The sequence below is a fragment of the Microtus pennsylvanicus genome, chromosome 15, assembly GCF_037038515.1.
Source record: "Microtus pennsylvanicus isolate mMicPen1 chromosome 15, mMicPen1.hap1, whole genome shotgun sequence".
Classification (NCBI taxonomy): Eukaryota; Metazoa; Chordata; class Mammalia; order Rodentia; family Cricetidae; genus Microtus; species Microtus pennsylvanicus.
The window spans coordinates 16866898-16887889 of NC_134593.1; the positions used below are offsets into that span (position 1 = coordinate 16866898).

Genomic DNA, 20992 nt, shown 5'->3' on the forward strand with positions numbered 1-20992 from the left:
GGGACTATAGAGTGTGTAAAACACTGGCTGCTCCTTCAAAGGACCTGGATTCAGGTTCCAGCATCTACATGGTAGTTTACTATCTGTAACTCCAGTTCCAAGAAATCCAACACCTCCTTTGACCACCACAGGCTTCAGGCACATACGGTGCACAGATATACATGCAAGCAAAATATTCACACACATAATTTTAAAAACTCTTTTTAAAGACTAGTTAAACAAGGAAGGTGACGACTTTCTTGATTGCAGATAAAAGAATCACCACAAAGTCAAATTCTTAGGTTGGTGGGGGGAAAATCACAAAATGCTTCAACAATTAAACTTCTGGCAAAATTTTTGAGACACAAAAATTCTATGCAAGGGTGACCTTTGGAAAGTAAGGCAGGTATCTGGATTCCAAATGAAAACACGGTTCCTACATGGATTGTCTTAGTACAAGTTGACATGAGTCCATCTGATATTACAATGCTCATTGTTTGTATTTTGTTTTGAAACAAGGTCTCATTAGGTAGCCCGAGCTGACCTTGAACTCAGATCCCCCTGCCTCTGCCTCCAGACAGCTGAGCCACATCTGTCCTGCCTTCATATTTGAAACAAACTACTGCCAATCTAGTATCTATGGGCTATCATTATAAAAATCTTAATATACATAATTTTCAATTAATAAACACATAGATGCATTTAGAATACATTCTTTGTTGGTCTCAAAAATAAATAAGATTACTTATTTTCCTCTTTAATTACTTGATGGGTACTATTTTCTAACATGACTAATGAAAAATACGGCCAAGAAACGAAGATTGTTTAGAATACTTATACACTTAGGAAATGCGGTTACCAAAGTCAACCCATTACAAACACAGCAAAATGCTATCATTCTGGGCATGCTAATCCAGGATGTAAGCAACAGTTTCCAGTGCCTCTTCAGCTGGCATTAAGGACTCCAAATATACCAACTCCAAGGCTGACCTGGTAGCTTGTTTTATCACTAATATCAGTACAGACAAGAATGAGCAGAGGGAAATTCTTAGTGGGACTTTCAGAATGTACTTATTTAGGTGTGTACATATGTGCAGGAGCACATGAGTATGGAGACAAAAGTACTTCAGATGCTCTCCACTTCCCCTATCTTGCCAAGTGGGCTAGCCTGGCTGAAATCCAAGCTCAAGGAATCTATTCTCTGCTCCCTCCTCACAAAATGTACTTTTCAACGTAATCATCTTCATTTTGTTAAGAAGGTTTGGAGCTGGGCGGTGGTGGTGGCACATGCCTTTAATCCCAGCACTCAGGAGACAGAGGCAGGCAGATCTCTGTGAGTTCGAGGCCAGCCTGGTCTACAGAGTGAGTTCCAGCCAAAGCTACACAGAGAAACCCTGTCTTGGAAAAAAAGTTCGTTTGTGAACACAATAAAACAAAAATTCAAAAAAGTGTGACAAAACCTGTCAATCTAATATGAAGCAACCCAGGGGCTATTACATTTTCCAATCAGAGATACCATATTTGGCAGGGCTTGTTGATTGTCAACAAATACTCAGGGGTGTATTAGATTGGGAGGACAGAAATCTTAACCTACAATATACTATGACATTAAGCTATGAGCAAAATAAATTTAAAAATTACATAACCCAAAATGCAGTTCTACCTTTTTGGGTGGTGGCAGGGATCAGATCCAGGGACAGGCACATGTTTCTGCCTGCCAGCTCTGTACCTGAGTAACAAGTCTAACACATTAACCAAGGAAGATCACCAAACCACCAGCACCAGTATCACGGTGAGACTTTGGTACAAAGAAATGTGTGCTCCTTGGTTCTGCAATTTTACTGAAAATCAGACACTGGGGTAGAGAGCCCAGAATCTGTTATGGAGGCTCAGAGATCTGTGTTTAGAGAGCCTCCTCACTCAGATCCCAGAAACACTGACAGAAGGACGATCATTGCTGCTGTCCCATAGAAGACCCAGTTTTTGCACCAATTTATCTTTTTAAAAAGCTGTTCATTTTTAGTCTGCACGCCAGCTACAGTCTAGTGCACACAGAGGTCAGAAGGTATCAGGCGCCTGGAACTGAAGTTACAGCTTATTTTGGGTTGTCAAGTGCATCCTTTGCCAGTGCCCTGAATGGCTGAGCCATCTTTCCAGCACCCAACTGTGCAGAAACTGTTTGGCTAAGAAGACATCATTTGTAGACAATTATTTCAGTGATCATTTTCATTCTGCTAAATTAATGGGTCCAAAATGAAAATAATGTGTAACATATTCAAATTCAGGTAAGTGCAAAATTTTCTAACCAGTTGAAAGAATTAACAGAGGTTAAAGTATATTCTGGAGAAATTTTTGATATTGCTAACACCAAGAAGTTCAGAAATTACTAACAATTACAGAATAATTTAAGATTCAGTTTAATGTTTCTCATTCATTCATAAACGTATCGATTAACATTTAAATCTAAGAAATCAGTGAAATAATTATATAGTAATTGAAAATACTCAAAAAATGATCTCTAATTATGCTGTTAAAATGCATGCAATGTTTTATATATTTTTGCATGAGATTACATAACTTGTAATGTAGGTAACCCATAGTCAAATACAGCAAAGGTAATATACATAAGACTTACACAGTTCTTTGAAAACCCAGAAACATGCAGAATCTCATTTAGCCGGTGGAAGCTAGAACACAGAATTACTTCAAAGACCCAGTAAGAAATAAAGCATGGAATGTAACGAGTAAATGTGGCTTCTGAAGTTTTCACGCTAATGTATTTATGTACCTTAAATGATGTGCTCAATACATGAATTAAATTTAATGTGAAAGGGCCCCAGACATTACCTTACTGACTGAACTTTAAAATATGGGAACAATGTATTCAAATTTAGTATGCTTGCACTTAATTCTACCCAACTGTACTAATCCTAATCTTAATTTGAGATCTGAAGTCCCTCACAGGGAATTGAGGTAGGTAGTTTCTACAAGACAGGATTAAATGCCATTGCAAATACTGAGCAGCCCCTGTGAGAGACCTGTTTCTTTTATCTTATGAGTGTAAGTGTTCTGCCTGCACGGATGTCTGTGTACCGTGTACACCTACTGACTGCAGAGGTTATAAGAGGACACTGGATCCCTGGAACTAGCGTTAATAAAGGTAGTTATGACTGGCCATGTGGATGCTGAGAATCAATCCCAGGTCCTCTCTATAAATCAATGCTCTTAAAAACTGATCAATCTTCCCAGCCCCTGGTAGTTGTTTTTAAAACAGAAAGACACACACTGAAAACGAACAACACTGCCTTTAGCCATTTTTAAGTGACAAGTAATTACGCTCTTGAAAAGAGGGAAGTAGTAAGTAGTACCAATGGTTATTTCAGTCATGCATGTCTGAAGGGATCCTTTTTGAACCTGTATATGTACCTGAATACTTGCTACATTGAAATTTTCGGTAACTCAGACCTGGAAATAACAGATTATTTCTGTTCTTCAAAAAAAAAAAAAAAAAAAAAAAAAAAACAAAAGAGAAAATAAGGCATAAACTTCATCGTGTAAATAAACAACAATGAAAAGGAACTTTTAGAGGTGGTCATAATCTAGACAGTTTTATAAAAACATCAAAACGGTAGCAGTCACAGGAATTTTAAGTGTCTTCAATGTTTAAAGTTTTATTTTATTTATTTGTTTGTTTTCAAACAGGTTATCTGTATAGTCCTGGCTGTTCTGGAACTTCCTCTGTGGATCAGGCAGGCCTTAAACTCATCCACCTGCATCTGCTTCCCTGGGATAAAATGTGTACACCACCACAGCGCAACTAAAGCTTTATTATTCAGTAATCAAGAAATCACCCCACAACAAAAAAACATACTGCTTATGACAAACAAACAGTGCATTTGATACTTAAACAAAAAGATAACTTTAAATTTCTACAAACAAAATAATTTCATAATGATATATTTTGATTTGATATATACAAATTAACATACTGTATGACGGTGGCCTAAAAATGTTGGTATTTTTAAAAGATGCATGTAAAATTTTATTTAGCTATATCCATTTATTTCCCACCACCAATAAAACAAAGAAAATTTTGCCCACAAATGTCTATGTAGAAGGTAAACACAGGGAAACAAAAGATAAATACGCACTGCTTTCTCTTGAGACTTGTTTCCCTTTCATTCAGTGGAACTGGAAAATGAACCCAGTGCCTCAGCTGGGAAAGCATCCACCTAATGAGAGCAACACTGGAACCCTGACCACAGGGCGTGGCTTTTCCTTATGCCCTGGCTGCCTGGCACAAGCAATTAAGTCCAAACTAGCCTTCACCTTGAAGCAGTCCTCCTGTCTCAGCTTCCCGAGGGAAGGGATGATACTTGACAGCACTTTGGTGGTTTATGAATTTTATTAATTTTTTTAAAGGTTTTATTTTTTTTCCCCCTTAGGAGAGGGTGGGGGGTTACATCTTATGAACCTGCATGTGTGTGGCATATGCATTCAGAGACAACAGACAACGAGCCAGATGTTTCTCTCCTTCCACCATGTGGATTCTAGTGTTGGAACTTAAGCCATGAGGCTTTGGTAGCAAGTGCCTTTATCCAGTGAGCCATCCTGCCAGTCTTAAGATTACATTTTACTACCCGAGAAGCCCTAACTAAATTAGTATCAAGAGAACATTGAACCACCACTCGATTCTTCAGGAAGCCTTCTCCATTTACCCTAAAAGACACACCCCACATATCTGTATCAACGGAACAGTTTACTGTATCCCAACTGGTCTCGTAAACAGCTGCACAGCCAAAGACCGGAGGAAACAGTCTAAGAATGGAGTTGTGAGGAAAAAAAAAAACGAGTCTTGTGACCTCTATAGAAAAAACATTTCTGCCATGTGCAGCTTGTCTGCCGCAAGCAACTTGTGACAGGATACTTTAATCGCGTGATCCTCTTAACCCTCAGATAGGAACTGTCTGGTGCTCTGACAATAGCTACTGCATCAGACTTTAGTTCCCCTCATTCAGCAGCTCAAACCCCCAGGTCCACCGCCTCAACAATGGTAAACAAAGGATAAAGAGCTTTGATTTTGGGCTAGTGTCATCTGACACTGCATTTCAGTACTTTTAAAGCTTCGACACATATCTGATCATATTCCTTTACAAAATCTCATTCGTTTGATAACACGGTTGCATCCTTTTCCTCGTTAAAATCGATGTTTTAACTGTCAATTTAGCTTCCTATTATTAGTCACTCAGTGATACTTAGCAATTTACATAAAAATAAGTTACTCTAATATTCAAAGATATTTTTGAATAAACTTTAAGCTACAATTTAGTGTTTGAGAAACAAGAGCCAAAGCCTGGCCCCTGTCCATATTGTATTGCTAGTAAATACCAATCACACCTAACATAATACCCCAAATACACTGACATTTAAAAAAAAATTGATATTTTACTGAATGTTTGGTGCTGAACATAGATTATAGAAATACCCAAAAACAAAGAATAAAATTTACAAAATACAGATAAACCAAGCTTTTTTTAAAAAAATCTCATCTGTCAAGAAGAAAATTGTTTACTTACAAAATGAAAGCAAGAAATTCCAAAACAATGATAAAATTGGATGTTCCTTTATTTTATATGGACTACAATTAGCATACGCATCCTGAATTCTGCAAGACTTCAAAGTTAATTATTTCAAGACACAAAAAAATAAGACTGTAGTATTCTAAGATTAAAATAATATCACGTTAACTTTTGCTGAAAGAATTGATAGCATACATGACAACTTCACACTAAATCAGAAAGTGGAAACTGTTTTCTATACTGCATTTTTCCTACCAGCTTTACGCAAATCACCAATGGTATGCTAATTAATGAGGCAAATGGAATGAGACAGCTGAGACACCAAAAGCACTAACAACTGGGTAACAAGGAGGTCATGGGTCACTCAGAGGCTGACTCTTCTGGGGAAACCTTCTGTACTAGAACAGGGTTTTCTTGATGTAGGAAAGGAAGGCTGTGCAGACTTTTCTTGGAGCTACAGTAGAGCCTGAATTCTAAACTCTCAGGAGACTAGGACCACTCAAATGTTCTTCAATAAATTACACAATTTCACAGCCTTGGACAAAGGCAGCTTGGTATTAATAACAAATGATTAAGCATCTTGGAATCTTAATTCAGAATTAAATCAAATACTGGAGGAGAGATAGTAACAGAAAGACAGTTAAAATATTAAAACAAATCAATTAAAATTGCAATTAAGAACTCATTAATTCCCAAATTGTTAAAAGTTAAAACAAGTTCCATGTCCCATCACCTTATACTTATGAAAACTGTAATGGGAATTAGAGTGGCTATTATTTTACAATCTCAAATTTATTATTTTCAAGTAATTGCTAAACACAAAATTTCTGAATATTCCAAACATTTAGAAAATACTTTCTGTCCTCTGCTTTGTCTGAAAAGAATAAAAACACTAAACAACAAAATGAAATATTATTTGGTACAAAAGGTTACATCTTAGTCATGCTTTACAACCAATTGCTTTTATGTAAAGTTTTGATTGACTGAAGTCATCTTTCCATGACATACCTTTCATCAAAAGGAGGCAGGAACTATTTACAAAAATACCATCTACCCCAGAACATTCTACTCTGCAGACAGGTGTTCTGTAAAAGGACAACATACGAATACACAGAAATTTTTATGTGAGAAATACCACCTATGATCATTAGCTGGTCAACTGGATATGTTAAATATGAGAATCTACATCTACATATGAAAACTTAAATACTATGGAATGAAAACCACAACATGGCATCAGTTTCTCCCAAGTACTGAAAATGAAAATTCAAAAATGGACTTTCCTAGACGAATCTACTCAGATGCTACTGAGCCTACCAAAGGTGGGAGGGAACATGAACCAGCATTTGAACAGTACTAACATCAGGCGGGGTTACTGGGCAGGCTTAACACAAGGAAGTACTTCCAACACAGCAGCGTCACACTATGTTTTAAAATACTTCTAGAAAACAAGAAGAAATGCTTCAGTGGCTAAGCGAACTCCACTTTCACTGACATTCTAGTGATACTGTCTGTTTGTGGTTGACTGGTTGGTTGAAAGCTTAACACTAACTCGTCAAGTGACAATAGGGGAAACGTAGGTACTGATACTAAATAAGTGATGGAACAAGATTAAAACCAGGAATTATTTTATAATCAAGAGAGATTTACCTTCAAACATTTTTGTTCAAGATTCAAAAGATTTATTTGAAAAAAATCAGCACAAAACAAAGAGATCCTTAATAACCTTTCTCAGAATATATGAATAGTCAAAATCTATATGAAATGTAAGCAACAACTCTAATTTTACACAATATGGATGGTTTATACAATCTGAAGCCGCATGCCTCCCACCCACAGATACACTACAACACTACACTATTGATCCCCACTGACATTAGCTTTCACTAACAGTCTGACTTCGGGGTTATTGGAACAAACAGAAAAGCAAAATCATTTCCACTTTTAAATAGGATTAGCTAAAGCAACCACAGCAAGTTTTATAAAGTCATGAGGGAATACCACTAAGAACATTTTTAAATTAGGCAAAATCATTTATTTATTGATATTAAGTAACTACATAGATTTAATAATAATGTGGCATAGTTATTCTTAGCTATGATCACAACACATTTCAACATTCACAATGATGGGCATCTTTATCACTAACCTAATCTACAAAGCTTATGAAAAGAAAATACAAAAAAAAAACCTCAAGCTTTACAAAAGAAAAACTTCAATCTACGTACGTTAACAATAAAACCATTTTTTTCCAGGTAACAGACAACGTGTAAAGGCATACCATTGAAAGTGTTTTTCTAAACAGCCGGGAATGAAAGAATATTTAGTATCTCCGACGCTTATTGGGGCCTTCAAAGTTGCCCCCTTGACTTCCTCTACCAAAACCACCAGGACCTCCACTCACAGGACCTACACCACTGATTGGTGCCTGTGGAGTTTCAGAACCTGTTCTATTTCCCATAGGCGAACCCATCTGGGACGGAGGTCCTTGAGGAAACCTATCATTGTGCTATAATGACATATAGTAAAGTCCATTTGGAACACGCCAAAATATAAGTGACAAGAAAAATTGGCAAAATCCCAAGTGGTGATGTCAGGAAGTTCAGCAGAAAGTCCAGCAGAGTCAGGATCAAACATAGAAGGAAGAAAGGAGCAATTTAATTAGTTCCTGTTTTTAAAAAAATAAATAATAATAAGCATCTGAAGATTTACAAGTTGCTAAGCTATGCCCCATTTGGTGAAAAGAACTGATTCTGACATAAGCAAATGCCTCCTTATGCCCAATCACACTGCTCTGATCCCTTTTTAAAAAGCTTATAACTACATTAAACTATAATGTAAAAAATATATACATTATCATTTTGCTCTGAGATGGAGTATATGTAGCCCAGGCTGGCCTCTAACTCATGATTCTACCTCTACCTTTACCTCCCAGGTGCTGGGACTATAATATAAACATGCGCCATCTGTCCTGGCAAGAAAGATACTTTTTAAAAAGAAATCAGAGATGTAAAACTGAGGAGCAGCATCATACTATTTTATAAGTAAACATTCTATAAACTTGAGAATCAATGCTTTTAAAACACAAAGCACTAACATGAACATCACAAAAAACTGGGACTTAATAGAGACATATGAAATACTTTCCTTTAAAGTCTAGTATTAATAAGATTAAGTTTCAAGAACTGTTTAACAAATTATTGAGAACACATTAAACATCTCTATCATTTACTCTGTGACACTTTATAATAGTTAATCTCAAGTGATGAACAGAATTTTGTCTTAAAAAAAAGAAAAAACACCAAAGATGACATTTAAATTAAATTTACAATTTTAAGTAATGTGTAGGAATATAGGTTGGTTATGTCTATGTTACTGCTAACAATTAAATGCTAAAGAGAAACTTAACCAACATACTTCAAGTTTCAGGAGTTACATTACAAAAATGCTGCCTCTCCTAAATGCATCGACTTCTTTATGTGCCACCTGACTGTCCTAGATACTATGACCCTGCTTTTTTTTATGACCCTTGTACAATAAATTTTAAAATGATATCAAGAAAACCAGTGCATGCTTCATTTCTGCAATGCACAATGTATTCCTTTTAGTCCCTTCTGATCACCACAGACGTAGCATGATGGCATGTCTAAGTTAAATGCTAGTGCATCTTCCTTCTTAGCCATCAATGGAACTTTAACTTTTGGTATGGTAAACCAAACACCAAACACCCTTTTTGAAATCTAGTCACCAATTTTACTTTTCAGAACAACTATCAACAAACATTACACGAGGAAACATTTTCCTACTCTAAGGCCTCAGAAATAGTAAGAGGCACCTTTCCTGCTACCTGATATGCAAAGATGACAGAAATTACAACTGAGAAAGTCAATTTTCATGTTTTACCCATACAAAGGTATCTTCACACTCTTGGATCAAGACCAAAAAAAAAATCTGTATTTTTAGGTTACTAATACAAGCAATTAATACTTTTCATAAAACAGTACCTTTTCTACTGAAGATAACAGTGTACCTTTAGAAAGCTTTAGAAAAATAAAGTTTTAGTGTTAACTATTTTCCAGTGAAGTAAATGGTCTGAAATAAATTATACTGTTTTCATAAAAACTAAAATCTGTCATTTCATACATAGTAAAGTTTTGTTTCCAAAGGTAAATAGTCTACAGAGAAAAAGCACAATATAAACACTTAGTATTACATCCATACACTCAAATACAGATGTAAATTAAAAGTACTGAAGAATAACTGTAGTGGCACATATCTTCTATATTGAGGTAGCAAAGTAAGTAGTGATGGCAATACTAACATAACATCTGGCCACTTAAAACTGTCTCAAATAAATAAAAACTTAACCAAGTTGCTTTCTCTTTGTTGGCTGTACATCTGTACTGCCAAAAGCAATGATGTCTGGCTATAGTAAGTGTGAAGTTACCTTTGGGGCAGAAAAATGTTTAGTTATAAAATAAAATCAAAATAATTTTAGTGATACGTTACCACTGTGCCATTATCGGGTATCATTGGAGTTCCCATATTTGCAGCTCCTTCTGGTCCCATGGCAGGACCAGGGCCCATTGGTGGGCCAGGTATAGTTCCTCTGTTGTTCATATTCATACCCATCATTGGAGGAGGCCCTTGGGTACCAGCAGGTGCTGGGCTAAATGCATCTATGCAAAACAATCTACACTTAGAGCTGTCCTATCTTAGTTTAGTGAACATTAACAACTTTATAACTCATAAAAACAAAACTATTATCAAAACAATTTTCCTTCCTTAAGAATGGAACACTAAACCATCAACAATACAGCATCATATACACAGTAAAATTCTCTTTATTAAAACAAGCCTACAAGAAATAAGTAAAGCCATGTCAATTTTTTAGAGCAATTGAGACTAAGATATTCAAAGTTTCAAAAATCAGAAATACTAAGTGTAGCTTAATTTAAAGAAATGACCCTTGATAATTTTACATTCCACCAGCCTTAATAAACGGTAAAGGGTTGGCACTCAAAAACTAAATACAGCTAAAACTATTAGCATATCAAAACAATGAATCTTAAGAAGGAAAATTAGCCCAGGGAATTGAACAACATTAGCTATAAAAAAAGAATCCCTTGGCTTTTACAAAATTGTTAAAACTTACCAAAGAATGGCTTTTCAATTTTATATTAAAATAAATAGTCTAAACAACAACAACAAAAAAATCTTACCCAGGTCAAACCAGGTTTTAAAACACAGTTACATCCAAACAGAAAATGATTATTAGGGAGTACTTCTAAAAAGTGAAATTCTGAAAAGAGGCATAATCAGACTTCTAATTTGGTCATTAAGATATCCACCTGAGTCATATTACAATACTGTCTGAGCTGTACTCCAACATGTATGGTAGTCTGAAATAAAACATTTTAAGGGATGATTTTTTTATTTTTAATTTTTTATTTTTTAAGGGATGAGTTTTTTAACCATAAAACTCCAAAACCAAAAACTAATGCCAAAATCAAGATTTCTTCTACTATGTCAATACATGGCCAGTTTTCAGATATTCAGAACTGACCCTCTTAAGAACACACTAAGTCCATGGCACAGGACCTAAAGCAGCTGAATACTGCAGTGTCAAGACTAAGGAGCAGGAGAAAAAAGGAAGTCACACTCCTCACCAATCCATGCTATTGCTCTTTGAACTCTAATCCAAGAAACAACCAATTTCAAAGGAAACTAGTTCCTTAATCCCAACATATTCTAATTAATCAACACTTAAAGTTAACAATTTCTACTTCCTCAATACGGTTATAAACATGCATATAACAGAAAAGAAAGGCAGATGGCAACAACTACAAGCCCTCTTAGTTCAATTTTTCCTTAAAAAAAAAAAACAGGTTAAAGGCCTTTGTTTTCCCTCATTTTTTTTTTAAAAGGGAGGTCTTGTGTGTAGCCTAGGGGGTTTGCTGTCACATACTCCTGCCTCAGCCTCTTTGATGCCAGAATTATAGGTATGAGACCCCCACGGCCAGCCCCCTTCTCTTTATTAGTAATATGAGAGTTCAGACAGTTAATGATACAAGTCAGAACATGTCAAGTAATACTCCCAGCTATCAGTAACATGGACCTATTTTCTGCCTCCTACCTGTACAAATCTAAGAAATGTTGGCATTATCTGGTGTGTCAAAAATGATGATGCCACACTATCAACAGCAATAGGATTTGTGTGGTGCAAATACAGGGCCTTGAGCTCAACCACTGAGCTACAACCCTAGCCCATTTATGAAACTTGATGCACTATGACAGTTTTAGCAACTCAACAATTCAACAAGATGGGAACTGCAATAAACCATCAAGTCTTAACACTGACTGAAGACTTTAGGAGAGTTGAGTGCTAAAAGGCATGTTATGATTTCTTAATAAATGTTGCAAAATTTTATTTTTCTTCTAAATTAAGTAATACAAAAGGGTATTCTCATAAAGGTGGTTAGCAAAAGAATGTTTTCAGATCTCTCTGCACTACCAAAAAATGTTTAAAATTTTACAAGTCAAAGTTTGATTCTGAGATAAATGGCAAAAATTCTTTGAAATTGAACTTCATAATCTTACTGTCCTTAAAAAAATGCCATCTATTACCTTATGCATTACCCATAAATTACTATGAAAAAAATACTGAGTCATATCACCATTGTATACAAAGCTTCAACTCAGAAATCTTGTTATACTAATGATTCCACATGTCCACACACTAACGGCATAGATAGGTTCATGGGGCAAGGGCCACGTTTCATGCTTCCTTTGCATACCACAAATGCTAAGTCACACACTGAAGGCCAAGAAAAGTGACCAAAAGGATAGTAATAAACTATTCTAGATTATCTGACTAAGAATAAAAGAACTAGAATTACAAGTATTTTTTTTTTCATGGCTAACTTCAGAAAATATTGATACAATTCCTTATTCTCATATGCTACAAATCTTAAGAATATATTAGTTGGTAATGCATTATATGTTCTGATAGTATATTTGTTAAAACAACATGCACATATGAATTATACAAGTTTCAATTTCGTGACGTTTCTATGGGACAATTTAATATAAAAGTTATGTAAAATGTAATTCATTGGCCAATGATTAAAGTATACCACTTCAAATTTTAAGTTTACTAATAAGAGTCATGATATCTATACACTTTTCCCTTACCTTATTTATGATACTATTTCTTAACAATTTTGCAATTCCTCTAAAGACATGTAAGGCATCTGATTTCCTCAACAAGCCATAGAAGACTATGAAGAAATACTTCCATGCTAAATACCGTAGCCATGAAAAACATTTAAAACATTTTGTAAAGTAAATAAAAAGGCTCAGTCTCAAACAAAAAGTAAAAATTTAAAATAGGAACTCTAAAATCAAGTGAAAATACAACTTAGAATCTGTCAATTTCCAAGGGAAAATGACACTTGGTTTGTACAATATGATAGCATTGTATTTAAGCAAAATGGTTAGAATTGTTGCACCCTGCATCAAAACCTAGTTTAAAAGCTTCTTTCACAGAATATATCAAATTGTATTTTTCAGCTATAAAATATTCTTCCTAGACACTTCTTAAATCCATTTATTAAACATAAGAAATATCACCTTCATAATTGGTTCCATGTTTCAGGTTCTCAGCATACAAATACCATGAACAGCATATAGTCCCAAAATATTTACAAGTAAGTTAAGTTACATAAGTCTTTTGCTTCAAATCCCTACCTCCCATGTTTATTGCTCCTCGGGGACCCATATCACCCATTCTCATTTCCTGTTCTCTCTGTAAGTAAACATAGTTGTCAGAGTCAACCTATCGATCTTATGACTTGACATTTCCCATCTAAAATCAAACAGAAAAGAGTGAGTTGGGATATCACTTTCCATAAAAAATTCTGAAATTTTCCAACATTATTTACTTAGCAAGACTACTAGAAAAGAGGAAACGAAAGGGAAAAGTAAAAAAAAAAAAAAAAAACAAGACAAAAACAACAACAAAAAAACACTCCAAGCATCCACGGCTTAATAAGCATTAAGTGCTTAGAATATTCACTTGATACAATAAGACCAGGTTACAAATGAACCAGCCTACATAAAATCTGCTAGCTTTTTAATGCTGTCACTCCAAAGAAACTTTCATCAAAGATACACCTACCCTGAATAACGCCAATTATATTTAACTTCCACGTTACAGAATTCTTAAGGTTACAGGCTGTTTTTATTATATAAAACTTATGAAAGATCCATGAGATTTTACTCAACTAGTCAGGCATTCATCCACCTCTGGTCTATATATATACCAAGTCTTCGGTCTACACTAGCAGTTATAAAAAGATTTATGTAATATTGCTTTCCTTTAAATAAAGCAGTGGTTTTATTTAAAATATGAATAAACCGTTTCTCATTTTCCAAGTTCTGAAATGATGCACTGTACAATTATAACACAAGAGTCAGGTCATATAAATTAACATTTGAAATTTCATTACATAGCTACTTTATAAAAATTATTTACTGCCAGTTACTTCAAAATTAAGCCAATGAAATTAATCAATAACAATGAAATTGCAATACCACTTTAACCAAAATATTAAATGCTGAACCATAAAAAGTACTCTAACACAAAAGTACCAATGAGTGTTTCAATTCAATCCATGGCTGAATGAAACAACAATTATTCTTGGGAAAGCAACTATTGTTAAACATAAATGCTTAATGATGATATAATGCTGGAGAAAACAGCATATAAAATCAAGGGCCTAAAATGCTATAATGTAAGAATAAATGGCATTAAGTAGTAAGTAAGCTCTTTAAAGACATCCCAGAGTGGTAGGATGTAGGATTCAGTAGCACAGCACCTTTCTACCAAACACAGAGTCCGAGGTACGATCCCCTAGCACAGGTATGAGGTGGGAAAAGTCCTGCCCGCTTAGAATCGAAGAAATAAATATTTTAATAAAGCAATGTGAAATGAACAAAGGTACGATACAGCCAAAAGAAATGTTTTATCATATTATTTATAAAATGTAAATACAACTTTCTAAGAAATATGTTTTTTCTTCTCATAAAATTTATGTGTTAACAGATACTACATTAACATATGAAAAGGCAAGAATAAGTAAGGCTGGACATGTAAAGCAAGCCTTTTGTCCCAGCACTCCCATAAGGCAGAGGGAGAAAGGTATCTATTTCTGTGAGGTGCAGGTGAGTCACGTCTATGTGAAATTCTGTCTCAAAATGAAAAACACAAGATCATAAGATCAAAACAATGACCAATCAGATGTTATACAGAAAAAACTTTAAACATGTTAAGTATTTATTAGTTAAGTTGCCTTCTCATGACTTCAGGAGATTGTTATGTTCCAAATCTATTGTCACAAACTTCTACTGAAATACAATAGCACAGTAACATAAGAACCTGAAAGTGAGACTCGGGGTATTGTCTATTCACACCAACCTAAAGAATTCACAACTGTGTGCTAACCCAAAACGCAAGAGACCCTTCTCCTATAAAAAATTTCTTTTAATAATGTTGGAGATCAAATTCAGGGTCTCAAGTAGGACAAGCAAGAACTGAGCATTAGCCTCAGGCATGAATAGCTTTTAATACATTTTAAAACAGATAAAAGTTAACATTTTCTTAGATATTGGTGATGTTTTAACTTTGTCGTAAGTATTCATTATAGTGTAAATTGAAAAACTGTAACCAACATCTCAACAGTCTTTTAATGGCGACTAGAAAAATGGCCCATCGTTAAGAGCAACTGCTACTCTTCCAATGACCTAAGTTCAGTTTCCAGCACCCAAACCAGGTAGCTCATAACCATCTCTAAGCAGCAAGGGATCTGGTGCTCCCTTCTGGTCTCCAAGGTATCTGTATATATATATATGGCACACATATATATACATAAATTTATTTTTTTTAATTTTTGTGGTTTTTTCCTAATTTTTTATTTAACTTTATTTTATGTGCATTGGTATGAAGGTGTCCGATCTTGTGGAACTGCATTTTCAGACAGTTTTGAGCTGCCATGTGGGTGCTGGGAATTGAACCCGTGTCCTCTGGAAGAGCAATCACTGCTCTTAACCACTGAGCCATATCTCCAGCCCTACACATAAATTTAAAAAGAAAAAAAAATCTTAAAAAAATAAAAGACTTTAATTCAAGAGGTCTAGAGAGATGAGTCAGCAGTTAAAGAGCATGCAAATGGATGGCTCATACTATTAGCAAATCTAATTTTAGGAAAACTGAAAGCCTCGTCTGGTCCCTGTAGGCACCTGCACACATGTGGTGCACATTAATTCATGTAGGCAGGCAGAGACACACATTCACACACACACGTGCACACATACAAAAGGAAATCTTCAAGATTTTCATGCAACAAAATAAAACTACAATGAAAACTCAAGTTTTAAAATAGATTCAACCCTATCTATCAGGCAGAATGATCTTTGTGTGTGTACACAAGTGTATTATATGCAATGTTCAAATGGCACATCAAGACCCAACTGGTGTGCTTTCTTGATTCCTTTCCATTTTTTTTTTTAATTTGGGGGTGGGAAAAAGACTGAGTTTCACTGTGTGAACCTGGTTGTCCTAGAATTTGTGATTAGAAGAGACTGGTCTCAGACTCACAAAAATGCAACTGCCTCTGCCTCCTGAGTGCTGGGATTGACAGTGTACGACATCATGCAAAGCCTTCCAGCATTCTTTTTTTGAAACCCTGGCTGGCCTAGAACTTACTATGTAACCTTAGCTGGCCTCAACCTTCTAGTAATCAGTCTGTCTCTGCCTCCTGAATGCCTGGGATTAAAAGCACATGCCATAGCACCAGGCCCAGCTTTTTATTTTGAGGCAGAATCTCTCACTGAACCTCAAGTTCATCAAGTGTGAGAGGTTGGAGTCTCAGAAACTGAGCCCCAATGCCCATCATGTACACACACACCAAGGCTGGAATTACAGGCTTACATAACCATTTATGACTGCAACGCCTGGCTTTGTAGATGGGTTCTGTGGTCTTGTGCTTGGACAGCATGCACTTACCAACTGCACCACTCCCCGGCCTATTTCTACAACCATCGAACTGTAGCAGAAGATATAACAGATAAAGAGCTAGTAACTAACTTGCTCGAGGCAATACAAAGAGAAAATGATTGAGTTGTCATAAAAATTCTGCTAACAGAATTCTTAAAATTTTGCCATTACAAGAGGCCGCCATTCAATAACCCCAACAGTAAAAACCCTACCTAAAATTAACTTAAACTGTAAGACATTGTCTTTCCATAAAAGAATTATAAATTAACAGATGACAAAATAAGAAGCAAAGTACAACTGTTTTCCAAAGCCAAGTACTGAGAGAAGTAATCCCACCGTAGCAGAAAAGTACTTTCAAAAAGTACCCCTTCAGAAAACATACAAAGTAACATTTAACATTGAAAGTTCTAATACTAAATTTATAATACTGAATTTTATCAAGCATTTTCACAATACCAACATTCATGAAATTCCAATATGGCAAAAACAATGGTTATGAGAAATTCCTGATATTTCAACACAATCAGGGGACTTGAACCCACTGTGTACTCATATTATTAATGACATACATCTAATTTAAAGCATGATTATGAAGATTTGAATGAAGCAGCAAAAAAAAATCAACTAACTTTATTAAACCCATCAAAGACTTTATTACTACCCTGTATAACTGAACAGAGCACACAGACAGCCTTCTACTACATTATAAAAGAGGATGGTTATTTTAAAAATAGTTTCTATGTGATTGGGTCTCACAATAGACAAACCACTTTCAACACAAAGTAACGTTTTTACCTAGAACTTCAACATCTGATTGCTGACATATTGAGAAATATAGTTTCTGTGTAAAAGAGAGTAAAAATTAGATGATTTGCTTAAAAGACCAATAATTTTTTACATGATGCCTAAATTTTTTTCATGATGGAAATTCTACTCCAAGTTCAAGGCAGAACAACAGGCTTTAGTTCAAAAGCATTTCTAAGAAACTGCCATCCAAGTATTATCCATGTAAGAAATTATTATTATTATTTTTTTGCTGGTGGGGGGGAGGAGTGGGTGGCAGAGAAAAGATAAAAGTCTCCCTGTATAGCCCTGGCCAGCTGCTAGGAATAAAGGTGTACATAAGCACATTTGACTTCATGGATAGTTTTGCAATTCATGAAATACAAAAGCAAGCATGGGAAGATAACTATTTGATATGTCAGAATATTAAACAAATTTACAAATTTACCATTTACACTTCACAAAGTTATTCAACATTAGTGACACAGAGTAAAAATAAGACTCCATTCCTTAAGTAGGGATGTAAAATTCTTTAATTTACTCTATACTATCTCTATTTGTGTGTGTGATGTATGTGCATGCCCACAGAAGTCAGAAAAAGATGTTATGGGTGGTTGTGAGCCACCTGATAAGGGTGCTGGGAGTCAAGCATGGGGCCATGGGAAGAGCAGCAACTAAGCACTGGACCATTCATCTCTACAACCTCAACATGTTCTAAATCACTGCTGTAATTTGTAAAATGGCAACTATAAATAAAACTAAAAAACTCTTTCATGTCTTGAGTAAATTTTAATTAATATAAAGGAACCTGGACGCCATAAAGATTGAGAACCTACTGCTTTGTTGCTGTATATCTTTTTGTTTTGAAATAAGGTCTCATTTAGAAGAGCTGAACTGGGCCTTACTAAGTAGCCGAAGTTGGCCAAAAATTCCATACACTCATACCTTCAATTCTCGAGTGATGCAATACAAGCATATGCTGCTAATCTCGCTTTTAAAAACTTTCTTTTAAGAGTAGATATTTATCTATTACTATTTTATACAGAGAGAGGTGTGTTGCCTACATAAATATCTATGCACTACCTGCTTTCCTGGTACCTGCAGAGGTCATAAAGGGGCATAAGATGACCTGAAACTGGAGTTACAGACAATTGTGAACCACCACGTGGGTACCGAGAATCAAGACCTGGTACTCTCGGGGAGCTGCCAATACTCTTAATTGCTCAGCCATATCTTAAGCTTCTATTTTATGTTTTACCATGCACATATCACATGAGTGTGAGTTACAGGTGGTTCTGAGTCACCTGACATGGGTGCCAGGAATCAAACTCTGGTCCACTTGGAAGAGTAACTCATACTCTTAAATGCTAGCCCATCTTTCTAGACCCAAGAGAACTTTATTTTTAAGATTATTTGTTTATTATGCTTTCAGTGTTCAGTCTGCATGTATGCCTACAAGCCAGAAGAGGGCACCAGACCTCACTACAGATGGCTTTGAGCCACCATGTGGTTGCTGGGAATTGAACTCAAGACCTCTGAAAGAGCAGACAATGCTCCTAACAACTGAGCCATCTTTACAGTCCCCTCCCCCACGAAGAGAACACTTTAAAGTTCTAATCTTCCTTCCTACCTATAAAAACATTAAGTAGAAAAAAAGTCTACACCAACATACATTAGTCCCAAAATTATTCCCAAAGCATGGTTAATATGTCACTATTGGCACCTAATACCACTTTCCATTTAATATTTAAGCTAGAAGTATGATTTAAAATATACATTTCACATAATCAAATGGTGTGGTTGTTTGTGGATTTTACAATTATCTGCATATATTGAGTGTGTATGTACATATAAAACAAAGGACTTGCAAAAAAACTGGTTCTTTTCTTCCACCAAGTATACAGGGATCAAGGGCCAGGCTTGACAGCAAGCCCCTTTACATACTGAACCATAATACTTACTGAGTACTAAGTATTGCTAGCTTGCTGTGTTTTATTTTAAGGCAATATAATTTAGAGGAATCACAGAATTTGCAGGGCAAAAGTGAAGTATATTTTCCTTTTAAAGCAATCTCAATGGCCATAATCAACAATCTTAAGAAGTTTGTAAGAATTGTCTAGGGAACAATTTGCGACACTTTTAAACATTTGAACACATGCAACATAGAAAGAAAAGTTCTGATAGTTAACAAGATCCAATCTTATCCATAAATATTTCTAAACCTAAATTTATAAATATGTCTACCATACCTACAATTTATTTTCTTTGCTTTAGTAAGGAAATTTGTGTAACAGGGTACTAACCAGTCAAACTTCCATGAAAAAAATAGTAAATAAATACTGCCAGTAAGCAAGTGTTAGCTAAAATACTCTTGCTAGGCACAAAGAATAGCACCAAAACTATCATCATGTAAGCTATCAACCAAACAAAATTAGGAAAAGTTTTGCAGAGACTGACTGCTGCCAACCTAATCAACATAGGAAAAAGCTAGAAAAACCTGGCACTCTCCAGTCTCTTCTCTCCCCAGCTTGCTTTTCAAGCTAGCCTTAGCCTGGCCCAGATTGACCTCCCATTAAATCAAGTTTCCAGTGTCAGTCTCACAAGTGCAGGGATTACAGGCTCAAGCCATGATCCCTAGCTAGTTTAACACTTTTAATTTATATCATTGAAAACGACATCCAAAATTCCATATAATGCACAATTAGAGAAGGAGTAAATACATGACGAAATATAAACTCCCAGAATATAACTGTGACTTTCTGCCTTCAATCTGAATACACGCATTCTAAAATACTCATACTACAGGTAGTGGTATTCAGTTTTTTGTTTTTGTTTTGCTTTGTTTTCTTAAAGGAACCGGAGTTACAGACAGTAGTGAACTTCCATGTAGGTGCTGGGAACTGAATCCGAGTCTACCGGAAGAAAAGTCAATGCTAATAATTACTAAGCCATCTCTCCAGCCTCAGAAGTCCTCAGTTTTATCATGATTAAATGAAATTCCTAGCGCATATCATTAAAGAATCAAAATTTAAAAGAGGCCAGAAAGATGACTCTGTTATTAAGAGCACTGGCTGCTCTTACCAAGGACATAGGTTTAATTACCAGGACCCACTATGGCTCATACCATCCATAGGGGACCCAATGCCCTCTTCTGGCCTCCCCAGGCGCCAGGCACACCAGACATACATGCTGGCAAAAGATTCATACACATAAAACAAAAATTAATAAGAGACAAAAAAAGGAGGACAACAAAAGGATTCAAATAGTAAGAGAATGAGAGAGACAAAGTATTCAAATATTCAAAGTCCAATAATCAGTGACATTACTAAATGCTAGTATAGCTGAGAAGTAACTGGAGGAATCATCGGTCGTTATTGCAGAGAAAGCAAAATAGCATCAACACTGTGAAAGAAGGTCTGGTGGTGACATAACCCTTTTACCCTTACCATATGATTCAAATCACTTCCTTGTATTTACCCAAGGGAGTTGAAAACAAAACTGTCCATGAATGTTAATAGCAGCTAAACCTTGAAATCAACAAAAATTTCTTCAAATAAATTATGTTAAATCTAGGAAAGAAGAATTATTGCTCAAC

At 35.5% G+C, this 20992-nt stretch overlaps 1 protein-coding gene across 1 annotated transcript in view; it reads right to left on the bottom strand.

Moving 5' to 3' along the window:
* Window positions 1-7217: 7217 nt before the first annotated feature.
* Window positions 7218-20992, bottom strand: part of Pspc1 (paraspeckle component 1) — a 60231-nt gene continuing 46456 nt past the window's right edge. Inside the window, exons 7-9 of the mRNA XM_075949452.1 lie at window positions 13308-13365; window positions 10068-10237; window positions 7218-8067 (exon numbers count right to left, since the gene is read on the bottom strand). Coding sequence (XP_075805567.1) covers window positions 7882-8067; window positions 10068-10237; window positions 13308-13365 — 414 coding nt within the window. The 3' untranslated portion in view covers window positions 7218-7881. The remainder of the gene's footprint in view (window positions 8068-10067; window positions 10238-13307; window positions 13366-20992) is intronic.